Source organism: Achroia grisella, unplaced genomic scaffold (genome assembly GCF_030625045.1).
Source record: "Achroia grisella isolate CSIRO2021 unplaced genomic scaffold, CSIRO_AGI_Agris_v1 utg780, whole genome shotgun sequence".
In the NCBI taxonomy this organism is placed as follows: domain Eukaryota; kingdom Metazoa; phylum Arthropoda; class Insecta; order Lepidoptera; family Pyralidae; genus Achroia; species Achroia grisella.
Window position 1 is genome coordinate 2027292 of NW_026713020.1, and position 27346 is coordinate 2054637.

The 27346-nt window shown below is 30.3% G+C and overlaps 1 protein-coding gene across 1 annotated transcript in view; it reads left to right on the plus strand.

The window, feature by feature from the left end:
• The window catches only part of LOC131851058 (uncharacterized), an 86271-nt gene that overhangs the window by 25280 nt on the left and 33645 nt on the right, over positions 1-27346 (plus strand). Inside the window, exon 2 of the mRNA XM_059201479.1 lies at positions 6360-6893. Coding sequence (XP_059057462.1) covers positions 6521-6893 — 373 coding nt within the window. The 5' untranslated portion in view covers positions 6360-6520. The remainder of the gene's footprint in view (positions 1-6359; positions 6894-27346) is intronic.

Sequence of the window (27346 nt, forward strand, 5' to 3'; positions counted from 1 at the left end):
AACTTTATATTAGACTTTTAATTTATTTACACGTGGATGTTTAAGTTTCTATTTATATCAAACTTTGCTGGAATAATATCCTGTTTACAAAGTTATGAATATAAATAATATATTTGTGTGAATATACTCTTATATTATTAGATGTAAAGAAACAGTATGTCAGTCCGTAATCTAGCTTTGTTACCAATATAAAGTATTAAGTAAACCTTACAGTAAGTCAGTATAAAATGTAAAGAAATGTTTTAAAAAAAATCTTTAATCAATATGTTTTGAGGGAAGTTTAGTTTCGTTAATAACGTTTTGTATTGTGGCCTCTGCCCTTTCTCGTTTACCGTACGTAATATAATATAACTAGATGAAAACCCGGCTTCGCTCGGGTAGATATTTCTGTAGTCATCGGTTCTTAAAGAATATTAAGTAAGCAAGGCATATATACCTAAAGCTTCGTTCATTGTGTTTAATAAATACTATAGTAAATAATAAGTGCAAAAGTATTTATACAAATAATTTTTATTTCAAATCAACATTCAAAATAAATTAACAAAACATATAACTTTAAGGTTTATTCTCTGTTAACCTCTTTGTTTTAAGCACTCTCTATTTTACCAGATATTTAAAACCAATTTCTTCATTCAAACATCTGTCCCATTTTTTTCGTCATTTACATTCTTTTTTTTTTATTTAGTCCGCGCAACTCTCCGGGATTTGTCGAGTTCCTAGTTTTGTCGCTCTTTCAGTACGACGACGTGGTTCACCAACGTCCTTTTCCTCTTCTTCCTCTTCTTCCTATCCATTTCCTTTTCCTTTCAACCTTCCCTTTCGTCCCGCGTTAGCCACTCTGGGGTCGAGCCCCCTTAAACATGCGGGGCTTGGTGCTGCAGGGACACCAAGTAGCTTAGTAATTAATTTGTAAGTGCCATACTTGGTTATAGTTTGTTTTTTAATCCGGGAGACTAAATTGACAGGTTTAAATGTCAAATTTTCAAATAATGTTACCACTTCGGCTGTATGGGCGCAGATTCCCTTTGCCTTTCCGATTAAGGTTAAATAGAACCAAAAAAAATGTTACTACCTGTAGCGAGGTAGCCATACCAATTTGTTTAATCGGAAACTTTTATTCTAACAAATTAGTTTTAAAGTTTAATATAACGTTTCCATAACAGAATTGTATAATTTACGTACATATACTAATGTTTCCACTACTGTCGTAGTATTATACAGAATAAATATATATTTTTGTCGTTTCCGTACAAAAAGATGGCGACTGCAGTTTGTTTGTCAGTGTTATTAGAATTAAACGAAATACTCCATAATCCGAATTTTGCGGATATATATTGTCGACTCGAAATGAATATTTTTTTATGTTTTGTTATTCACATAATGTTTCGTTCGAGTCAACCGTATCCCTTGACGGAATTATTAATATAGATATTTATAATCCAAATATTTTAAAACTTATTTATATTAAATTAGTGAAATAAGTTTTACGCAATGTTTTCTATATAAATTTCAATATAAAATAAATGATCCTTTTATATAAAAAAAACATAAATTACATGTACAATGGTAGTTATGAATGTAAGTAAAATTAAAAAAATGGTGGATTCCTACTATTTTAATTTTTCACATGACTACGGGTTAATTACTATTTTGTAATGTAGAGATTGTGGTATTATAATTACATAGTATAAAACAAAGTTGCTGTCGCTGTCTGTCCCTATGTATGCTTAAATTAATAAAACTACGCAACTGATTTTGAAGCGGTTTTTTTAATAGATAGAATGATTCTAGAGGAAGGTTTTGGTATATGTATAATATATGTACACCTATGCGAAGCAGAGGTGAGTAGCCAGTATATAATAGAATAATTTAAAAAGTAGTAAATGTAGTTTGCCTGATTACCTCATACAAGGAAAGATTTCTAGGCCCTGCAGTAGAAAACAATACACGTATATATTATGCTGTACATTAAATTGTTATTGTACCTAAATGACACCAATATATTCCCGGCTTGAAATCTCTGAAAGCTTTATTGGTAGTAATTTGTATAATGTCTAAACAAATACAGTCGCGTGTATACCTACCTATTTATACTTGTGTACATATTCAATTTGTCATTAGATCTGAATTTCAGGGAATTTCTAATTTGTTTTGTGATTTAATTTCTTCTAGGAACTCAGTACCCGGATTCTTTATATAATACGTATATTTATGAGATCCTTGAGCCAATAAAAACCTATAATTGGTATTGTCAATTACAATCCATATATAACGGCCAAATAAAACCGGTATTTTTTTCACTACCATTTGTACATAACAATATAACAGCTATAAAAAAAACACCGGTGAGTCCACGGTATCCATATTAGCCATACTAGCTGTTTTTCGTGGTTTTACACAAGTGGTGTTAGTAATTTGAGATATTAAATCTGCCGTGTTCTAAAATATATTATAAAATAAACATAAATTCTCAATTTTAATTTAATAGTAGTTCCAGCTTGGCCTTGAAAGTTAATCAGGATGAATAGTAGATGTAGATTAGGTTAATTTATTATAAAGACAAGAAAACTTTATTTTCCATTCATCCATAATTTGTACGATCGTGAAATTATTAATCTACTATCATGTGTGGCATATACATAATCAATTTGATTCAAACTTATTTTTTATGGCAACAGAGTTAATTACGTACTTATTTCGCCTATAGTTTATAATAACTTTTATGTACTCTCCTATAAAAGTAAGCAAAGTTAGCAGTATCTTTCTCATAAAATCTGTAATACACTACTCACATAAATAACTTTTCAGAGATATTTTATTTTTGTTTTGTAACAGCATATACATTCTTATCCGTCGTCGTGGGACTGTAAGCAGCGCCTCGCGTGATAAGAATAATTGAATTGAAACCTACAAGTGGAATTATTCTGGTGACACGGAACAGACCGATTATATCAGGTATAAGCACAACGCACAATAATACAGACGCACACCGCGACACGGTGTGGGATGGAGTAAAGTTGCATCTTTTAATACTTAAATACATACAGTGCTAACAAAATAAATGATTACAATTACGACGTTATAATTTTTAAAATTAATATCGCATGCTATCTGTATAGTATTAATAAAAGTCGATTGCATTGGGTTTTCTTACCTGAAACGGGTACTAATCAAAATCTTTGTGCCCCAAGCAATGCAGAACGTTAATATATATTTTTAATTATGCTTAAAAAATAAAATAAATTTAATGTTAAAGTTTGTGTTTAAATTCAGAATAGATTAAAACTGGTTGTATTTATTATTATTTGTGTATGGTCTTACCGTAATATAACCATAAAAGGCTTTCGACATCTGAGCGACCACTGTAATTTATATTGATACCTAACTCTGATGGTATCCAGAATGTAAAATTCAATGATGAAGTATGAAATATATCTATATATTTCATACCAGGAACAATTTTTTTTTGCTGTTAGAAATTATTTTTAAATAATCAGTAATTATTTCATTGAACTTTTTATAATAACGTACACATGTTTTTAAAGCCTTGTAGGTAATTGTTCCATGTTCCTTGCGATCTTCGTTTAAAAATATGGAGGTGAGTGTTAATGGAACATTTTTTAATAATATAAAATCATTTTCTTTGTAGAAAGACTGCTCTTTGAACATGTAATTTAAAACGAAAAAGCTATCTAATTAGGACGTTTGTGTGACTCGAAGGGTCGTTTTGTTCGTCGAGCGGGTAAGTAGCAACTGAATGCGTAACAAAAGTAGCTCTTGGGACTCAGGTCATGCTCGTGGAAATTCAGGACACGGCTGAGAATAATTTAATTTCTTCATTCATAGAGTTACGAATTTGCAAGTGCGTATCGGAGGGCGCGCCGTGCCACGTCGCGCCGTGTCGCCCGCCGCCGTTGCGCCGCCTCGACCGTGCGACCCTCGCGATGACGTCAACGACCCACCGCGCGCCACCCGATTATAAATATAGCCGTGGCGATAGCACGCCACAGGTTTCGGGCCTTCTTGTTCCCACTAGTTTTGTACCAAATTTCTAATCTTTCTGTAACGTCTAGTACGTCCACTGTTAATCTCTTTTTATAGTGGATTATAATGTAATAGAACACTCGACTGCGCTAACAGTATATGGTGGCGGGGCACCAGTGGGGGATGATATGGTGATTACGAGGTCAGGTCAGTTAGCTTATCGTGGCGAACTCACTAGCAATTTGACATGATGATTTCCAGGGGAACCGCGTCGACGACAACCTGACATGGTAGATGAGTTCTTTATTCACATTACTAACAATCCCCTCCCCCTAGCTTTATCTATTATAATGTAGTTTACGTATCTACTTTCACATAAAAAGATCTAAAATATATAATATATTAGACGTAAAGGGAATTCTAAGTTCAAAGTCAGGTAGAATTCTCACGGAACTATACTATGTTTATCAATAGTTGTTACTAATTACGAACAGTTTGTATGAAAATTATCATTTAGAATTAAACTAAAAATATGTTAGGTTAACATCTCCTCCTCTCAGGTTAACTTAACAAATTAAATAGTGTGTGTCATCTAAAGAGTAATATATATTAATAATAATAATAATAACTTTATTGTGCAAAAAAACAAATAAAAAAGGGACTTAACTAAGGTTATATATCTATATTAATTCATATATATACAATAGTTCTTAAAACTATTGTATATATATGAATTATTTATTACAATATATTTCTACCCTCACCACTTAATATTTGTCTAGTAGTTGATGTTAATTTTAATATTGTTATTCAAATTATTAACAATAGTTAATTAGTAATTATAGTAGCCTAAGTGGGTATATTAATAGAAACATTAAATTAGATTCTTTATATATTTTTTATATATCTACAGTAATCCTATTCTATTAAGTTGTAATTAGAACACAATTGTAACTAGTAGTATTTCATTTATGAAACTCATAGTAGACAGATATAAGTAAGTACATCAATAAATGCCTATTACAAGTGTTTCACAGTATAGGTCGATATCACAGCACTATATCTATACCTACACAAAATGAAGACATTAGAGTAAAGAGCATTGTTGAGTGAAAGCGTGTGGCTACAGCTATCTGACTTAATGGACAAGTTTACGACGCGTTAACTTGCCTATGCCGTAATTGCTATATCTATATGCCAAGTCACACTATGGCAAGATATAGTAATTAACAAGAGAGATAATACAATGCGAAAAATCAAAATTACCTAACGTAATATACACGAATTTTACTTATGATTATAAAATAATTATCGTTTATGACCTCTTATATAAGACCTGGTCAAAATGTTGTAGAGTTTGATCTGGGTCTCTTACTGATAGAGCTGAGAGCTATAGTAATAACATGTGTTCAAGTCGATTAGTCGTAAATTTTAATTAGTAAGTAGTAACTAGTTAACTTTGAAATTCGGTCAGCTAGATACGTGCAATTTATTAGTTATATTTGGTATATGTATATAAATATAAGAAAAATTATATAGGTAAGAAATATTAGAAAGCGATTGAAATATTCATATTTTAAGACTGGCAACGTCATCGTTTAGTATGTACTTGTAAACATTCAAATGAAATTTCATAGACACGGGAAATAACAGCTGATAACTATAGGGAAATACGAAACAAGAAAAAAACTAAATAAATAACAGCAAATTTACTTATAAAAAATAAATCAAATATTAATTTGCATTTCGATAATAGAAAAGGTCAAACGCATATAATTACAAATATTAGCACCATCGTATTCAGTAAACTAATTCTTTATTATATTTACATTCTCTTATACAAATTATGTTTCTACTTTTGAGTAAGAAAACATTTAAATTTTGTGTAAATATACTTTGTGGCGAGTCAGACAATTTTCACTTTCATATTATTCGCAATAATTTTCCTCATAGCCATAATTTATAACAATATGTAGCGAAACATTTTATTTTATAAGGTAATTAGTAGCTTAAAATTTTCATGTACTTCTTAACTCCGCATGCTGCTTAATTTATACTAACAGTAAAAAAGTGTATTTTTTTCAAAATTTATTGTTATTATATTTACTTGTATTTACTAAATATAAAAAGCATGGTTTTCTTTATCATTATTTTTTTCTTAGAGGATAATGTTATTCATTGTTAATATAATATAACGGCTCTTAATATTTATCACACTAGTTTTTTTTACGTTGAAATACATCCATTTTATTGATGCATAGATTTGAAGAAATTTGGAATTGAAGAACTAAATGACCACTTAATTATAATTGACGCCTTGCTTGTATTGTATTGTATTTTAAATATGAATAATATTCAATTTGTTTTTGTTCCAGATTTTACAACTGCGTTCAAAGGAACAAGTGACGTCTCTCTGAACTAAGTACAACTGACCTGAAAATAAAGAGGAGTTCTTTAAATTAACTGAAATTGAATAATGTGGTCGGGCACGGGCCCGGTGGGTGTGCACAAGCTGCTGTGTACTTAGTAGCAGGGGATGCGCGTGTGGTGGAGGGCCCGGGCGGCGCTCAGCATGCGCGTGTGCTGTGTCACGACAGTGCTCGCGGCGCTGGCGCTGCGCTCAGCGGCTGAGTCAACTCCGCGGCGCTATCCTACCGATTGGCGGGCCGGACGTGAGCTGTCGCACTCGCGTCCGCTTAACGAGCTGTTTGAACCTGAGGGGGCGCCCACAGACGCGGAGCGAGAGTACGCGCCGCGCCAACCGCCACCTCTACCGCCCGGCGCTTTGCATAAGGAGCGTCGCCGCTCGCGCAATAATAAGCGCGCTCCCCATCTGCCTTCGGAAATCGCTAGTCAAATGATGTTACGGGCCTCCCGCTCTAGTCGGCCCTATGATGTGCCCCAAATAGGTGAGTAATTTTGTTATTATCTTTTTACTGCATACCTATAATTTTTGCAAATATTATTTACTTCGGATATAAATAGCATTTTAATAGTATTCGTACTGAAGAATATAAGACTTTCATCCCTTCTAGATTCATTATTACAATTAGACGTGAAAAGGTTACAGAGTGACAGACATATTTTCTGATTTATAATATTAGTATAGATAATTAATTTAGGATTAATTCATAAAAATAACTGGTAAAGCGAAAACCTCTTAAGTCGTATTTTATATTAATAATTTATTACAAAAATATTAAGTTAAAATAAGAGGTGACCTGACAAATTACAGCGGTATCGCCACAATAAATTAGATGTCGTAAGAAGCAGTGTCAGCTAGGTACAATTAGTACATGTTTGATAGAGGAATATTGCATAATGATAATAAAAAAATTAGGAACCCGTGAGAAGTATCAGAACATTATGTATGAATACATATATTTACATACACCTATATTTACATAAGAAGAAATAAAACAATAAATCGACGTTCGACGTTGTATTGTTTAATATACAAGAAGATTAATTTTATTTTTAATCAATACATAATAGCTATTGCAATATTAAGTAGTATATAGCAAACCTCACTCAGGCATGTATAATCTATTAAAGGTATAACCATTATGAAATTACTGCCCGTTCCACCTACCACGAATGGTAGCCTTATGACAGGTTGGTAATAACATCCAGGCAACATTGTCAATTGATTCCAGGGGGAAATCTGTAACGTCTATTCCGTATGGCCGATGTCAATTATTGTAATATGTGTCTACGTACAGTACACAGACATATCCTCGTTCTCATTGTGCTGTTATCTACATCATTCGTGGAGTAACATTGAGAAACATTGAGTATTACTGATCGAGTAAATCGTAGTTACTGTTTATTGTAACTAGCATAAAATAGTTAATAATAAGATACAGTATGTAAAAAGAGGTCCATTTTATTATCTTACTAATATAATACACGAAAATTTGTGAGTTTGGATAGATAGATGTTTGTTACTCTTTTAGGCAAAAACTACTGAATGCATTTTGACGAAACTTTAGAGTGATATCAGAATAACACATATGTTATAATTTAAAAAGATATTTTGTAAATTGGCCGAAATATATCGATAAATGACAAGTACGTGCATCACACGTGATGATACAGATGAAGTTGCGTGGGTCAGTTGGTAAATTGAATAAATCTCACTTATACTACAATATAAAAAATACAAATGCGTTACCAACATATTCCATATTTTTGTGAAAGTAGATAACTATATTACTATCGATATTACTTATATTGTATAATTTACGAATCTATACTTACAGCCAAGTTGTAAATCTTATTCAGCAGTCGGGTACAAATAAATATTAAGTTACAACTTTTACAGGGTAGTAAGACGTTGACGTCAAGAATCTCATTACTGTGTTTTTATAAGTAGGAACCTGGTGCGTTTCAAATTAAACGCCGCTGATGTACTTAGGACCAACTAATCGGATTATTTGACTTACTGTCCCCAGTTGTATTCATATAGAATATTTTTAGCTCAAGTATTACTATTCAATTTACTTTATCCTAAACATTTCCTTAATTAGGTATCTTATTACGGAATATCTGTTCGATTAATCGTCTGGTTTTTATATATAGCATTTAGATATTGGAATGTTATTTATTTATTGTATAAACATCCAACAACACACTCATTTTTAAGCCAATCTACATATATATATATATATATATATAAAGACTCCTATTGTTGGTGGCACTGACTGGCACTGAGTTCTATAGCAATTTCTCTGAACTCTGAACGGAATGAGTGCTTAAGAGTTAATAGAACCAAAGACTGTGGGTACTCGGTGCAAACCGTTATTGCTTTAAAATTAAATTATTTTAGGATTGCGAAAAAGCTTTATTATTATTTCTTTTTAAAAATTATACCCACCAAACCCTTTCAAATAAAATTACCGTTATTTGTTTATACTTCTCATTTTATGAATAAAAAATATATTATATTTTTATTTCAAATGAAATTGGATTTTTCTTTCATAATTTAGTGAAGTGAAGGAACAAAATTAGAATTAATTACAAAACTAGCAGCTACCCGCAAATAGTTCCTCTGGATAACCCCTTTCTTATCGAAATATATAACATTTCTAAACGAAAAGTAACCTAAGTCACTCCTTATAACGTTAGTTAAATGTGATGTGAGTGAAGTTAGCCAACGCTATAAGGAACAAAAGTGAAGACTTTGTCAAAGTCGGGTCAACCGTTTCAGAGTATATACCTTATTATATGCATTTTATGGAAAGTTGTTACTCTGAAATTACATACAGACATTTTAATTTAATTTATTCGAATAGATTAAAATAATGGTGGAGTTATTTTATTATATACCATATTTCAGGTTATGATTTGTCACAGTTTGGAAATAATATTTAATTTTGAAATAATATTACTTTAACTATTTCCCTAGGTAACTCGTTATAAATAATTTCTGCAGATTACTTTTTTTGCAGAATAGAACTCGAGTGTTAGGTTTCATACATTTTTATAGTAAGGTGGATGAATGTATAGACAAAAATAAGACAATATTCGGGTACAGAGTAGAATAAATTGAAATCGACAACAATTTTTTTTTTAAATTGATGTTTTTTTGATTGGATTTACTTAATTAAATTTAAGTGTTCGTTCATTATACCACATTTTTTTTAAAAAGAATGGTAATAAATGACATGACATAACATGACAATTATGTGGCTATCTATCGCTATCCCAAGAAAGGAAGTGAATAACGAGATAACTGCGAACAGGGATGAAATGAAGAGGCAGAAAATATATTCTGCCGACTCCAAATAAATGTGTTAAAAAGAAGCATGTAATGAGTATACTGTACTGTCTACTATTACTATGGTGCAATTTTAAACTGGAATCTTTCGTTATATCCACCACCCAGCGATGAAAGCGAGTGAGATATGTTGTTTAGGGTCATATTTCGAGTTCTTATGCTGCAAGCTCGCCTTTTTGCCATAAAAAATGAACATTCTTCCGATAGCTATATAGTATTGTTTTATTTCTTAATTTCTAATGTTGGGTCATTTACCTTATAACGAGATTCACGATTTCTGAGATCTAGACACCTATTTAATATTGATTTAATGATTTTACGTTCCCTGTAATTCGTCAAATACAGAAAGATAACAAGATATATAGAGAGTATAATTAGATTCTAAACCATGCGTGCCATATATTCGTAAGCCCCACCTACTGTGACGTCACGTCATTGTGAAGACTTAAGTTACAAGTTGCGTGTAGTCTATTATACGTATGTATTACAGGTATTACTATTAATTGACGACCTTGGTGGTGTAGGAGTTTAACACTCACCTTTCGACATCATGGGTTCAATTCCTACACGTAACATATATATCTATTGTTATTATTAATTGACGACCTCGGTGATATAGCGGTCTAGCACACCGCTTTATATCCGATGGTCGCGGGTTCGACTCCTCGCACGGCACAAACATTTGTATTCATGAGTATGATTGTTTGTATCGGTCTGGGTGATTCTATATATTCTATATACATACATATTGTTCTATATTCTATATTCTATATACATACCTACGAAAAAAAAAATATCTATGTACTTGTATCAGTTATCTAGTACCCATAATACAAGCTTCAGCTAGCTTAACTTGGGTCTAGATGGCGCTGTGTGAATTGTCCTGAGATTATTATTATTATTTTTTTTTATTTTCTCTCAGCTTTTGCTGGTTTTTTATTATTATTATTATAGATTATTATATTATTATTATAGAATGATTACTTTTGCCTATATTTTTTATTAATAAAAATGGTGCAGGTTTGTTAAAAAATATTTCCATATATCTAACGATTTTTTAGTACCTCTAGATTAAAATTCAAACAAAACAATACTTTTTTAGATTTTCTGATAGATTGAGACCCGTTTTTCAGGTGTGTTCGGGGTAATTTTTCTATTTCTTTTAATTTAAAAATTGACTTATATATCTCATAGCATTACTAGAGGCTAGAAGTGAAGTGTGTAATGTAAAGTTTACTACTTTAGTTGCCGGTTATTTAACCACGGCATAAATTTTACTCATAGTTAAAACTCAATTATTGAAAAATATTTTTTAATTCCCAGATAGTTTTGGGAATTTGTATTCAGAGTTATTAGAAAGTCGTCTTATGGCACATATTTGTGATAGTGTTATGAAATGAAATTTATGAATAAAACCTTCTCTTTTTTTACTAGAATAGTGATTTAGGCAGGGTCTATCTCATAACGTTATTCGATTACTTCGATATGCGACGTAATAGGCGCCGGATATCGTTGTGTGTTCCACCATTGAGAAGCGTCTCGCCACGTACGGGCCGTACGTGCAATACTTACCAATACCCAGCCTTCTCATACCTTCGCAAACTTTCGTCTAAATATAGCTGACGATTTTACAGCTGGAAAGTTATTTTCTTATACAATGACAATATAACGTTTATGAGGTACTATTATGGTCGTAGAGATAAAAACACTCCTAGATTATTTTTATTTATTCAGGCGACTTAATTTTTTACATAACAATATTAGCCCACATGACTTAAGGACTTTTCTACATAGAAAGTAATAATATATAACACTATAAGATTGCCTTTGTGATTACCTCACTAGGTATGTATATGGTAGAAGAACTAGAGAAACTGAAGAAGAAGTGTGACCTGACTTACACAACTTGTTTACGTAGCCAATTGGCTATTAATATTTATTAACAATAAAAACTGTGTTATTGTATTATTCATTATTAGTTTTTTAATAAATTTGTTAGCTATAATGCCACATATGTCATTGCGTGTACAATACTTATACTATACTATACACCACTCTGTAATTTCTATTGGAAATACTAAATATTCTATAATTACGGGTCAGGTTAAAACAATTTTTCTCATTACAGTGGATACCATTTGTGATACGCGCTATTTTTATGTAATGGTTACGATGTGTAAAATCGTTTGGTTCGTTAGTTTGTTCCAGCATTTTCGCGTGTTGGGGGTTTTCGCGCATATTATATGTGAATGCTATATTAGATGAACTAACACAGTTCGTCTAATTTAAACCATAATAGGAGAAGTTAAGTAGACTATATCCTGCCCTTTTCAGAGCGTAATGAATATGATTTCACTTGCCATGAGTACATGTATAGAATAATTTCCGGCATCCTGCATTTATTTATTTTATTAGGAACATTGGTAGAGTATATAACACTGACTTGTAATAATTTTATTGCTGCAGAATACGGTACGATGTAAAAAAGTACATATGTATTAGCCTAACAGTCTTAATTAACTCAGGTAGGTAACAAATTTATCTAACTTCTACGACAGATTTACCTCGTTCGCAGGAATAATATTGATACAAATAAATAAATTACTAGACACAGTTACCTCCGTTTCTACGGATGTTTCTACCTACATAACGTAGTATTAACATTTTACGTAGGCGTAGCTTCTGATGAGTTAATAATGTTACATGTTATTGAAGTAAATTTGAGTATAAATACTAGACCGCCTCTTCATTACACACTTAATTATTTTTTATTTACTGTAGTAAAAAAATACTATGATATATATTATAAAGAAGTACGATTGGAACTCGCGCCCTCAGGGTTCTTTGTCGTTGCAAGTTAAATTACAAAAGATATTACACTTACAATAGACTCACCAAATTTAAAAACTTTGTTGATTGGTCTCCACGAGCATTGAAAATTTTTCAAACCCTATTTTTTCATATGAGATAATTACACGATGATTTTATTAGTATTTACTGAAGATAAATGAATCTGTATCGATGTTATTATTCACATTTCTACTAAAGAATCCTGAATACGGTTGAATTTGATTTGTCACATGTGCCACAAAAAAATATTTATTACGATAGAGCTTGAAAATATAAAGTCTGTGTTTTAATAATATTACAAAACATAGTTTAACATGAACTGGTACTAAGTAACCATTATTTCATCTAATGTAATCACGTACTATGAATATAGTTTATTACATTTATAACGATTACAACTAGTATATGCTATAAGAAGTGTAATCATAAATGAACTTTCTTGTTAAAATATATTTCTACTAAAGAATCCTGAATACGGTTTAATGTGATTTGTCACATGTACCACAAATAAATATTTATTACGATAGAGCTTGAAAATATAAAGTCTGTGTTTTAATAATATTACAAAACATAGTTTAACATGAACTGGTACTAAGTAACCATTATTTCATCTAATGTAATCACGTACTATGAATATAGTTTATTACATTTATAACGATTACAACTAGTATATGCTATCAGAAGTGTAATCATAAGTGCACTTTCTTGTTAAAATATATGCATTTTGAATATGCTAAACATTGCCATAATCTAGAGATATTCGAAGAGAAAAGACAAATATTCCCGATATATGCATTCAAATATATATCGCTAATTGTTCCCAGTAAAGAAATGTTTTATGGTAAATCTGTATTTTATGCATATAAAGGCATTACCATGTTCCGGCACTGAAATGCTTGAATATTTAACGTTAACGTGGGGCATATAAATGAGCTTAGCGTCGCGAACAACGTCCGTAATGTGGACAAATGCGAAACCACCGCTCGTCGACTTGTTAATAGCTGCCATGAACTGTGATAATTGTCAGCGTGTGGTCACTGGACTGGACTCATGGTTTTTATTTCATACAACGCAAGTATCAGTCTGTTACTTATTAATAATAAGTGATGCCCACGACTTCATGTGGTTTACATTTCAAGCACCAGCACATCAAGTCATCAATCATTTATTCAAATAAACTTAATTTAAGCACTTTTGAATAGTCATAACAATTTTTTTTATCTACCGCTCGTTCGGAAAGCTGACACAAGAAGAACGAGCAAGAAACTTGTGTGTTGCTCTTTTAAATAATCCTTGTAAGTTTACATTTACAAGTCGAAACGTGTGAATACAAATTACCAACCAGCACTAGATTTTTTTAGGTCAAATATAAATATACAATAATATTAAAACAGTCGTAGTGATAAAAGCAGACCAGCAGCGCTCGTTCACGAGTATGACGGATGAGCCAGCCATCACTGCACTCGACCATATTTTAGGGAGCGCAATGACCCGGCCCACCACGCCGCCACATGTCTGGACATTTTAGTGAGCATGACTACTCATTCAACTCGACCATGTCACAGCTACTTAAAATTACTATATGGTAGTTATAGTATTCGCTCTTTACATGAGGATGCATGCGGCAATCAATACAAAAGCCGCTACGCTATCATATATCAAGAAAGCAGTATGAAAAACAAATTATAACGCTGCTAAACAAATTCTTGCTAGATATTGCTATCATCTATAAATTCATCTATCCTATAATATTTGTTTAATATAAAATTTGAATTACCTCTCTGTCAGATTTAGCGTAGATTCTGGCAGTTTATTATAAGACAACAATAAAGAATATCTATGTATATAATACTATAAATTATTTGATTAATAAACTAATTAATAAAATTGTAAGAGATATATTACAATTATTAATAAAATGAATAATCTATTCATAAATTTTATATCTATTGTAACTTGTAATTGTAAATTATATATTTACAATTATATATATTATTATTATGAAAATGTAATTCAAATTTCTACAGCGGTTTTTACTTAAAAACTTTAATATATAAACAGACAAACAAACAGTTTTCGTCTAGTCGTGACTTTACAACTATACTATACATATGTACCTAATTATGTACGTAAAGATAAAAATGAGATATTTTTAGTTAGTTCATATCAAATCTCTTATTTTACCAGGTAAATGCCTAAGTAGATAAAATAATGAATGAATGAACGAATAATTATTGCTTAATTATATTGTAATAATATTTTTTCCACCTGATATCTGTAGATAAAATAACGCTTGTGTATGTGTATAAAAATGTTTACCTATACCATGTTTTAAACAATTATTTAAATTTTACTTAATTTTTATCAGACTCCTAGAAAATTAAAATATTCAGTGAGTAGTTATAAAAATCACATTAAACTGAGATGATTTTATATAAACTATTATGATGGCTTGATACTAGCACAACTATATCAGGAGGGAGACTACGTTGCTACGTGGTTATTCGAATATTTCATGAAATGTCAACAATTTGTGCCGATTGTTTACGATTATGTTAACTTAAGCATGATTGACAAGCGATATCAGGGGTAGGGTCCGATACACCGAGGAGTGCCAAGACCTCGCCACCTTCATCAGTCACGTGCAACAGGTCCATTAAACATTTCCGACAACATTCAACCTCAACTCTACCTGTTAACAAGAATTAATTAACTACATACATGTCACAGTTACTAAGCCTATGTAGAAATTAAAACAAATATAAGCCACTGAGCATTATAATTTCATTTAAAAATATCGTGTTGTTTTATGAATTAAATTAAGCAGAGCATATCATATTATTTTATTTAATAAATAATGATTTGAACCCTATAATTCGCAAATGTTTTAATATAATACGAATAGAATTAGTAATTAGACAAATCTATAAAGAAAATGAGAGATTTTCATTGATATTTGTAAAAATAAAGGCAAATAAATATAAAATATTCAAATATATATATATATTTATACAAAAATGTTACAGTTTATTGTGATTCATGGTGGCATGAAATTGCAAGTTTTAAAATTAAATACAATTAACCTTTCTTAGAATAGAGCTCGTAAACCTATGCGCTCCGTTTGTGTCTCGTTTATCGTTGTTTCAAAGAAGCTGTAAACACCTACGCAAGACCGTGACCCCATAGCCACATCTACCATTTGAAACACTGAACTAGGTATGCGAATATTCGATTTTGCAGGCAATATTTTTATGTCCCTTCCATTTACTTATTAACAAGAATAAACATATAGTAGCTCATTTTTACGAGCATGACATTAGAAATACAGAGACAAATTTATGTATCTAAGTGTAATTTATGTTTTATTATCGGCAATAAATTTAACATCGTTCCAATATACTATAAGTGTATGTTATGAAAGTATATATGGTATATTACTCCTACTTAATTAGATATCGGTATCTAAACTACGAATATTAAAATATTTTAATTTTCATCAGTGGTCACAGGTATGTCATTTATAAACATAATATAATAGGTATAGGTATCTATGCTTATATTCTGGTTTTTATGACGCAAAGTGCAGGACATTGATGATTTCCACGTCCAAATTTATTGCCCACAAAATGTATCCACCCGAAAATACAATTTTAGTAAGATGAATAGCTCGAAAAGTAGAAGTTATAAAAACCAGCCGCGTTGGTTGTTGCGAATGCGATGTATATTCATTCATAGTAAAACCGACATGATTTTTCCATAATACTGAACATGACTAATATTTCACTTTACTTATCCAGTCGGTGCTTTGTCAATGTTGCGTTTAGTTTTCTGTTCAATTTACTTAAAGATGTTTTATTAAAATATATACGATTTTCGGTAATGAAACAATGGAAAATCTCGTGTCGTGTGATTTATCCTATTTATAATAACATTTCATAGTTCTGAAAATGATGATATGAAAAGGATTTGTTACTTTTCGGTATTTTATTACTCAATGAAACCTTTGAGAATTCTACTTGTATTAAAGAAGGTTAAGTAAGTAAATAATATCTATTCCGTATTGGAAATCTTACAATACTCTAGACTTCTAGAGGATGAAATTATTATCCGTATGAAGTATAAATTGTAATATTTTTAGCGTCTGTTCTGACATATGTGACATTTATAAAAAAAATACTGACATGTGTTTTTGTGAAATTGTACATAGATAACTTAAATACAATACTACGTAGTAGTATATTTATGTATTCCGTTTCATATTATTACAGTAGATGGTTTACAATCAGGACATCAATTATCGACCCTGTTGGGCACATAAAGCAAGAGGGAAACGAGGAATACGAATTTATTATTTGTTTTGTAATCACAATAGTAAAACTGAATTATTATAATGAACGTAATTATTTTATTTTATACTGTCTATAATATTGATTAATTTAGAACTAATCATAAGTAAAGTTTGAGTGTTGTCTCCGTATACGGACCACAAGTAAACTGCTGACTCGAATACAGAAATTAGAATTCTGGGAGGAACTGCAAATATATCTAATAACAATAGGAGAACAAAAAATAATATGTGGCGACCTAAACAGTCAAATAGGAAGGGATGGGGATAACTTTAAAGGCTACCATGGTTTTGGATACAGAACCCAAATAGCGGAAGGGGATACTATTATTTATATAGTAAAAATTAGCAGCATCTCAAAGCTTACAGTAGTAAGTGCATTCTTTCCTAAAAGGATGAACACTTTATAACCTATATGCGTGCAAACTCCCAAATGGACAAAATTTTGATAGAAAAATTAAATCTAAAACAAATCAAAGATTACAATATTATTCCTGGGGAACCACTTACCTCTCAGACTCTAAATGCTGACCTTGGAACTGAAAACATCCATTAAGACAAAAATATCTAAAGACGAAAAGATCAAATAGCATCTGGCATCAAATAGTGAAAAGGGTAGTATCGTCAGAAACCAGAGGACTATCTACGCAAAAATCTTCCTACAAACGATAACCCTGCTATAATTAAGCGTGAATTAGGAATGAGGAAAGGAGATAGATAGCGCAAAAGTTATCAAATGGTAGAACACCTATACCAAAGTAAGGGTAGCTGATTACATACGGTTGTTTAAAACCGGACAGGCACATGGCTCCAATGAAGATAAAGAGCATAAAAGCAAGAAGAACAGTCGCAATTGAAACAGAAAGCTGATTCCAGCTTCTATCAGAAGCTATTATAGCTATATAATTAGCTTCTGATATGATGTTTATAAAGTAACTACACAAAGATATAATGATAACAAAGACCAGAAAATATATTTAAAACAAAAATGGCACTCTACTAACGAATGACAATTGAGCTGAGAACTAAGCTCTGGAAATTATTGATGGTTGTTGGAGCGGTTTGGGTGAAACATTTTTTTATTTATATTTTCTGTAACAATATAAAAGTCATGAATACTATAAAAACAATGTTACAGCAGGAAAGAACGCAAAAAAGTTCCATTTGTGTATTGTCTTTAAACTGTTGGGCAATGAATTAAAAAGCCTTACTGCTTGGAAACCTTCATCGTGCTTCACTATATTAAAGGTTGGTTTCATAATGCTAAAGGGTAGTCCATTATGTGAGCACTTTACGTATGTCTCGGTTTTTCCTTATTTAATTTCTGACAAGATTATATAAAATCAGTTAATATAAATAATATGTATAAGCAAAACAGTCAAAATTCTATTCTTTAAAATATTCCTTACATAAATACATTTGTGGTATGCGGGAAATATACTTAATAGCAATGTGACTGTCTTATTTATATTGTATTTATAAATATTACATCAGAATTTTATAGTATATCTAAGTTTCGAATCTAGTATAGCATAAAAAACAAACTTTAACTGATTAACATTAACAAAGTATCTGAGACTTCTAAGTGCATAGCATTCAGAACTAATACTAACTGATTTATCAAAAACTTAACGTACAAAACTCGCCCTTTCTTTCTTTATCACGTTTTTTTAGGAAGGGAAATTATTTTATGAATTTATTTGTCGTTTAAAGGTCTTCATACTTTTAATGATACGCACTTAAACAATCATCGGTTTCCGCAACTACTTAAAATTCCTTTATATAGATAACAAAAGTTAATCGGGTTACTGCGAAATAGTGTATACTAGTAATACAGTACTTACATTCTACGGTCTCTTTAAGGAAAGAGTTTCCCTTTTTGCCTTTTTCCAGTGTGTCTCCATTGAGTATTAGTTTAGTTGAAAGCATCTCCGTTGTTATGACTGGGTTGAACTCGCGAATTTAAATATATTATATAATGACTTTCTTTTTATTCATAAGGTGCCTTATAATATCTCACTTTCATAATAACCATGTTGTGTCAAAGAATATCAAATAAGGACACAGTATGTTACAGTCGAAAAATCTCGATTATTCTGAGACAAAAATAGCATTCCTTTGTACTTCTTTATTCAGTACATTAGGGTTTGTCTGAAAGAAATAAACCAAATAGTAGCCTATCATAATCGAGTGGGATCAAGTATAAAAATATATTATAGATTTATAAAACATGTTATAAAAGCTTTGTAAAAATGATTCATGTTCTTCGTACTTTATTCTATGTCATATTTTTTAAATATTAGTTAACAATCTCTTCTACATTAAACACATCACGTATCTATATAGAATATTTTATACAAAGCTGCTTGCTAATAGTCTCTATATATAATTTTTGTATCTTAGTCAAATAACTACATAGTTGCCTACGCAAATAATAATTATTCTATAATGTTACCAAGCATTTGCTGTAAAGTTAATCAAACTCACCGTTTTAGAAATATATTCAATTAACCGTAAATTATTCTGAATTACTGAATCAAAATTATATTGTATTATTGTGGTTCTTTATCTAACGATCATCTTCACTTTTGTATGCTTAATTTGTTTGATTCTGTACAGTGATACTACTAAAGTGCTCCTTATAACTTTGCTAAGTGTATATAAAATCATTTTTTCTTTATGATAAGATAATTATATACTTAGGCTTACTTCAAATATTTTTAATGATATTAACGAACAGTGCTGTATCTTCAGTCGAACAATTTCGCTAGGAAGTTCTTATCTGAAACAATTAAGTGGGTTAAATTTTCTTAGAAATTATTTTGGACACATAAAGCAGTAAGCAAGCATACTTTACGTATTATCCTAAACAAATATTATAAAAATATTGCAGACCTGAGAAATTTTACCTCAGGTGTAAATATTTTTAGAAATAACTATTTGTTTATATATAAATGATTAAGGATATCCCCCCGGTTCAAAATATTTTTACTCATGAAAGAACTTATGATTTGATTTTTCATTACTGTCATAGTAGTTAGTTTTATTTTTAATAATACTGTAATAACGTAGCAAATGTGTAAATAGAAATCAGGCAATCCATGTTAATCACGTATATAAGCAACGTTAGCCTGGATTACGTAACGTGTGACGTTGTCACAGATGAAGTGATATTAACTATATAGTTGCTATGAAGTTTACTTTGTTATTTATAAGTCTTATACAAGTACATACCACTAAATTTATTCATTACTAGCTGTGCCCGCGGTTTCACCCGCGTGATATTTATTGTCTAAATGTTATTCTGATGTATAAGCTTATATTACTGTAAAGTCTCATCAAAGTCCGTTCAGTAGTTTTAGCATGAAAGAGTAACAAACATCCATCCACTCACAAACTTTCGCGTTTATAATATTAATTAATTATATTTTGCCATTATTTTTATGCCATGTAAAACATGTAAAGAAAATATACAATGAATTTAATTTTTTATACGAAATATTGTTTTATGATAGAGCTTATTTAGTTTTGGGGGAAAAAACGCTCATTAGTAAAGATTTGAAACTAAAACCAAAAATAATACAGCTTAAATCTGGCCTTAATCCTGAAGCTGAACTAACAAAGGACCACTTAATACCAGAGTTAGTTCAAGGCTCAGCCTCAAATGGTAAATATTGGAACACTCATTCATTTGGCGTTGCTTTTCACCAGAAATCTGATATTAATACTATTATTATATTATTACCACTTATTATTAGTATTGTAATTATTACTACTTACAATATTTTGTTTCCATTTGTAAAGTTCAGATATTATTGTTTATGATGACCTAACCTTGTGTTATCTTTCTTATAAAAATATTATTGTACTTTTATATTACTGCTGATGTATTTTTTGAGTTAATATCATAGTTATAGGTTATAGATTATAGATTTCTATTAGATGTCTATTTCAGTAGTCCATACAGTAACTATTGTTTAGTGTTAAACTTCATTTCATAAGGAATGGACTTATTCATAGTTGGTACTCGTATCTGCCTCTAAGAACAATTCTGGTTTTTTGTATTCCACATTACATTATACATTCTCTTAACTGTAAGTCTGCTGGTACTGGCACTATAATTATTTCGCCGGCGTTTAGGAACAAGGACGGATAGGACTAATAATACAATGATATTTCTTTACTTACAATTACAAACATACGACAAGGTATGTACAATTGTACATACCTACATGTTTATGTTAGTGGAGGCGCCTGCGACATCTACTACTACATTACATTTAAATACCTACTTATTCGCTGTAGTCTTTATAAAAGGAGCGAAATTCCACAGAAAAATCATAAGAAATTCTTTTAACGCTGTCTATTAGTTAAAATAATTGTAAGACTAGATACCAGAGTTTAGTAAGTAATTGAAGCACTACTATAATTATTTGACAAGAACGGAATTGTTCATTGATATATTATATTTACAAATGAAAAAACGAATATTTGAAAATCAGTGGTATAAATAGATATAATTTGATTTGCTAAAAATATAAATGACTACATATTATTTTTAGTGCCGTATATAGCCTTGCATTTTATTATTTTTTTGCATTTGAATATGGAGACAATACACTTCTGTTTTCTTGTAAATTCATAATAATTGTATTAAAAATATATACGTCTCTATTTATAAAATACGTTATTTATAAGTAACTATTTGATACAGTAGTAAGTACATTAAATTGAGTGTTAAAGAGAGCTTGTAAGTATTCGGGTTTGAAACTTTGCTTTTATTTCGGTATCAGGTGTCCTCCTTAATTTGAAAGAGTATCTTTCCATGGCCTCACGGCAACAGGTGAGTGTCTTGGCGCAAGCGCGGCGATTGCGTCGATACCGCTCCTCGCCCCGCGGAGCACCCTGCTGCCTTCTACCCTCGCCCATTCACATTCGCACACATTCACAAACTTCATACACTTGCGCATAACACAATTGAATTGTTGAATATAATATTCATATACTGGAACATGGTAACTTTCTGTACTTAGTTTAGTGACCCACGTGCACGGCGAATCAGTCTAACTTTTAATTAAAAAATTGTTTTGCTATATAGTCTATTTTTGAACAATTACGACATTGTAAGATACTCAAATTAAATTTCTCAGCGTTTACGCATTTCACGATTTGTCTCATAAGATCGTGTCAAATTCTGAAAATGTCTTCGGAATTATCATGTTCACTTTCTCTATTTATTCTCTATTCAGACGATTTTAGACGTTTATTAAAACTATTGTAGTTATTTGAAAACCTTTTTAAATGCGTAAACCTGTATTAGATAATCGAAAATACATGTATGACAGAAAAAATGTAACATTCAAACAGTTATTGTCGTTGTTGTAATGTTTTCTTTTTACCTGTATGTCCATATCATCTATTTAATTCTTACGTTTCTATATATATTCTGTATAAACATTTCACACTTATTTTTTTTTATAAATAACACAGATTTCTTTTCTTTCTGCTTTTTTAGGGTATATTAAATTATAATGCAAATACTTTTAGGCTAAAGCTAGCAATATTACAACACCAACACACGACAATATTTGTGTAGGAACGTACCTACACAAATATTGTCTTAAAAGTAAAATATTTACAACTTCCTTTCCTAATTTCCTTTATTTATAGACTTACATAAGTTAATGAAGGCAAGGAGTAATATATAGACAGGTAGCTCTTTTAAAAAAAATCTGGATAATATTAAAGGTAATTTTAAAAATATATTTGAGCCTTAGAGTTGAGGAGTATAGAATACAATACAATTTTGTTTTTCATAATTTGGTTTTTCCGAATTAATTAAAGTAAACTGTTGGTTGGTATTCGGGAAAGTAAAGATTGAAAGATAGGGATAAAATCAGGTTACACGAACTTTATCATACCTAGTTTATGAAATATTAACTATAATGATGGCTGTTAGTGAGAAACTCGTGAAAATTGACCAGACAAGGTATCTCGTTAGAAATATGGTATATTAGCTACAATCCTCGGGCAGTATACTCGTTTACATTATAAGAGTAACAGGAAATTGCAGCGATGTTTTGCTACTCTCAACTAGGCTGTTTGCTGACCACAAAAGCTTACCGTTTACCCTTACTAATAATTAGTAATAGCACAGATAACATAGGTAATAGGTAGTAGTACCTAAATAGTTAAGCATTTTAACTAATTTATTTATTATTCATATAACTTTAATACACTTATTACTTAAGGCAGACTTAAAACCATGCAGCGTTTTTTAACAACCAACACATTAGGAAATACAGTCAATATTGTTGAAGGTTCAAATACTTATCTTACTTACTCAGAAGTCATTAAGTATTTTACTTGCCTTTATTATTTATTTTATATCATAGCTGAAATATGAAACATGACAGTAAGTCATGAAGTACTGAAGTTATGACATTGTGTTAAGTGACAACAATCACCACGGTATATACATATATGCACATGAACTGCATCTCGGGTATCATCATGAAACGACTGTGTTGTCCCTTATGCGCTAGTTTTCTGAAAAACTCGAATAGGGTGACACAGACTTCGTACAAGCTCTATCTCGGTATGACTATATTTTAAAACGTAAAATATATTATAAAACCTAAAGGATCGACCATATAGGATCGATAGGATATATTTACGGTACATACATAAAATATTTACTAGTGATGATCTTGATATCGCAGGCGAAGTAAAATAAAACCTGAAAAACAAATATTTATAGTTGTGAATATATACACACATATAAATGTTGTTCTCTCATTTGACTACGATCTACAGTGCATCTACAATGTAAGTGTTTTGCAATTTGAATTTAAACACTCCGCTCGTAGTTTGAAATGACACTGGCTGCCTCTAAGCTTGGTTTCAAAATTTCACGTTATCATTTCTAAGAAATTCTATTCTGTTCTACAAACATTCGTAAAGGAAAACAATGATGAATAAAGTGTTCAATACACTGCTCAATACAATATATTATTTTTTTTATAAATGCAATTAATTATTAGATAATTAAAAATTAAAAGTAGAATACATGACTCGTATTACAGATCTATTCAAAAGTTTTACATAAATTATGTGTTTATTGTAAACTCTATTTAAAACAAAATCATTGTACTATTCTTCTTTTTAATCTGGTGTACTGTATACTTCCTTGTTACGGTATACAATACAAATATTTATTTATAGTTTAGGGTTATAGTTACTTTTATGTATTTTTCTTTTGCCAAAAAATGTATTCCAACAAAGTCTTCGTTGAAAGATCATGTCTTAAAATCTGTTATTGGGTTTACAATAAATTAAACCCATTTAGTATTCCGTAAATGAGTTCACCCCAATTGCAATGTAATGAAGTTTATATGTTGCAACTCTGGCCCCAAAATTATATTTATATTTAAGTATTCTATACGTAAAAAAAATTAACCAAGATTTTTAATAATTGATGTGCGAGGAATATGTTGTTAAACAGGACTCTCAGTTGCATATTAAAAAAAATCGTAGCAGATAAGAAATAGAAATAGAAATAGAAATAATCTTTATTCAAATAAACTCATTACAAGCACTTTTGAATAGTCATATTTTGATTCTACCACAAGAAGAATCCATAAAACATGAAAATAAGTTTGCTAATTCTTTTATAAACAGGATTTTTAAAGTACAGTCAATGATACGTACTTTAATTCATCGATTTATCGGATATTTCGTTGTTTTAGGATGTACTTTTTTGATCTCCGAAATAAATTTTCAGACTAATTAATATATATCGATACTATATAATAATACATTATTTTATTTTTTTCAATAGAATCAATATTGTGATTATTACATGAACTTACGTTTCGCTACCAAAATAACAGGTATTTTATTATAGGTGTGCATCTATAGTTCTATGGCGTATTGCTGTATAACAGTAATATGTACAATATACCTGCCTCCCACGCTGCGATTTAAATCCTGTATAGGTATAATACTTTCATATTATGCGATTTTTTTCCGCATTAGCGAATTTTTTCACTATAATTGCGTATAACATTAAAGTAAAGATTATTTACTGCATATTTTATTTATTTAGAGTAATATTAACGCACACATTTATCAATCGCAATTATACAATTAAGAGGTCAGCACCTCTTCAGCCTTGCTACAGTACATTCCTCCAAAAACAATCGAATACAAAGAAATTAAACTGCTTTCGGAATATACATATAAACCTTTTTTGTATGACATTCGAATTTGTACTAATAAATCTACTTTGAAATTTTGATCCTTTAGATTCTTGGACATGGACCCAATAAAAGATGTAAAATAAATTTTATTTTTCTTCGGTACTAAATTGTACTTCTTTATTTATATTTTATGTATAATTATACAAAATTGAAAATCATCATAACTATAATGTATACTAACGTATGTAAAAGATTCCACATTTTTTTTTAGACTATAGAACTATTAGAATAAGTTAACAAATTTAGCCATGCTCATTTCATAATAAAGTAGGTAGTATCTCGGAATATCGAAAATCTATTTTAATATAGAATTTGATTGAATCACAAAATTCGCTGTCGGTTTGATTAAATAGCTTTTTCTGATGACAGAATGAAATGTGACAGGATAGTGAAAATGTTTCGTAACGTATTCACGTCGCTTTCGTCGATGGAAAATGTTACTGGAATAGAGTAAAGGGTTATTTATGTATTACGTATAAAATTTTATTATTTTAAATATTACAACAATACATTATCATTAATATTTTTATTATTATTATGTCCTGTCATAATAAAATATAACACTTTTTATCCATAAAAAGTATTATATTTTTTCTGACATTTCCCTTTTGTTTTAGAAGAGCATGTAACAAAACCATGAAACACTTGTTTAAGAAAATGATCGTTAATACGTCAAGACGTACAAGCAAAGAAACCTACAAAAAAGCAACTTTCTTAAGTGAGGATTAATAACAAGTGGACGGGACAAGGTCGAAGTATCTTTCCTAAAAATACTGCAACACGTGTCTATTCGAGTTCAAATATCTTTATGGCATCATATTTTTAATTTTTTCTTATCCCTGATCTCCGGTTTATAAAGAATTTATTGTGTAAAGGAAAATGCCCACAGGCAGAATTGCTAAAATTTATGTTGTATCACAAGTCATTACCTTCAATAATTCTTATTTGCTTTTAACATTATTTTATCAAGAAATGGGAAATCACCACTTCTCTGTGTTTTATTATAATATTTGATATATTTTCCATATTTTTCGATCTCAGTAAAAACAACTGATTTGATTGTTTTTTTTTAAACAACATTGATTTGTAAAGATGGAATAGAATAATTTATGTGTTTTTGGATTGTACCTGCTTTAAAAACTGTATCGTACTGTTCGAAAATCTGCTTAATTAAGTCTGTGATCGATGGTAAGACATTAAAATACCAAGTCGTTCGAATTGATTTGTACTTGCACCCGTCTCGGCTTCGCACGGGTGCAATGGTGATACTAAATATACCTATCTACTACAGAATGTCGTTTTTTCGTCAGATTTTTTGTCATTAGAATCCGGCCGGTCCGGTCCACCTCTTGTGTCCCTGCATTTGAAATCTGTAATATCTTCGGAAATGTTAATTTAAATGATACTGTAAAGGACTATATTGATCTAAATTAAATGGGAAATGTATTTAAGGTACTCAATTTAATAAAAATTAAAGCTGTATTGCTTAAAATCACTTCGTAAATAGGCCATTTTTTTATTTTAGGCATTTTTGGCCATTTATTTATTGAAGGTAATGACACAACAAACAATTCTGTAATTTTCCTATATACTGTACGCTAATGAAATGAACTATGATGCATGTATGATTTTTGCCTTCAAATTCCCGGTAGACGTTGTTTCACAAGAATATTATACATTAAATTTCCATATAATTACATATTCAACAGGTTGACCTTTCACGAAATATTAGCTGTGTAAATGCTATCCCCTCTTTTAGCAAAAAATATATATTTTCGTTAAATAATTACCTACACGATTGTTATTTTTATGTTTCATTTATAAATATGTAAACTTATATACATAAAACTTTCAATTGCTTATTGTTATTAATACAAAAATAACGCATATTCTAATGATGATTATAAAAAGGTAATTATTATTTCTTACAACATAATAAAGGTAATAAAATACAGCAAAAAATACACAAAATATTCGCAGTGATAACAATAACATATGCAAATTAAAAATCCAAGCGTTTTAGATAGCTATACAAATCAAGAAAAAGACAAATTGTGGCTATTTGTGAATTCCATTTGTTTTAGAATGGGGTATTTACAACTGCTACTTTCATTGTGATGAATTTAA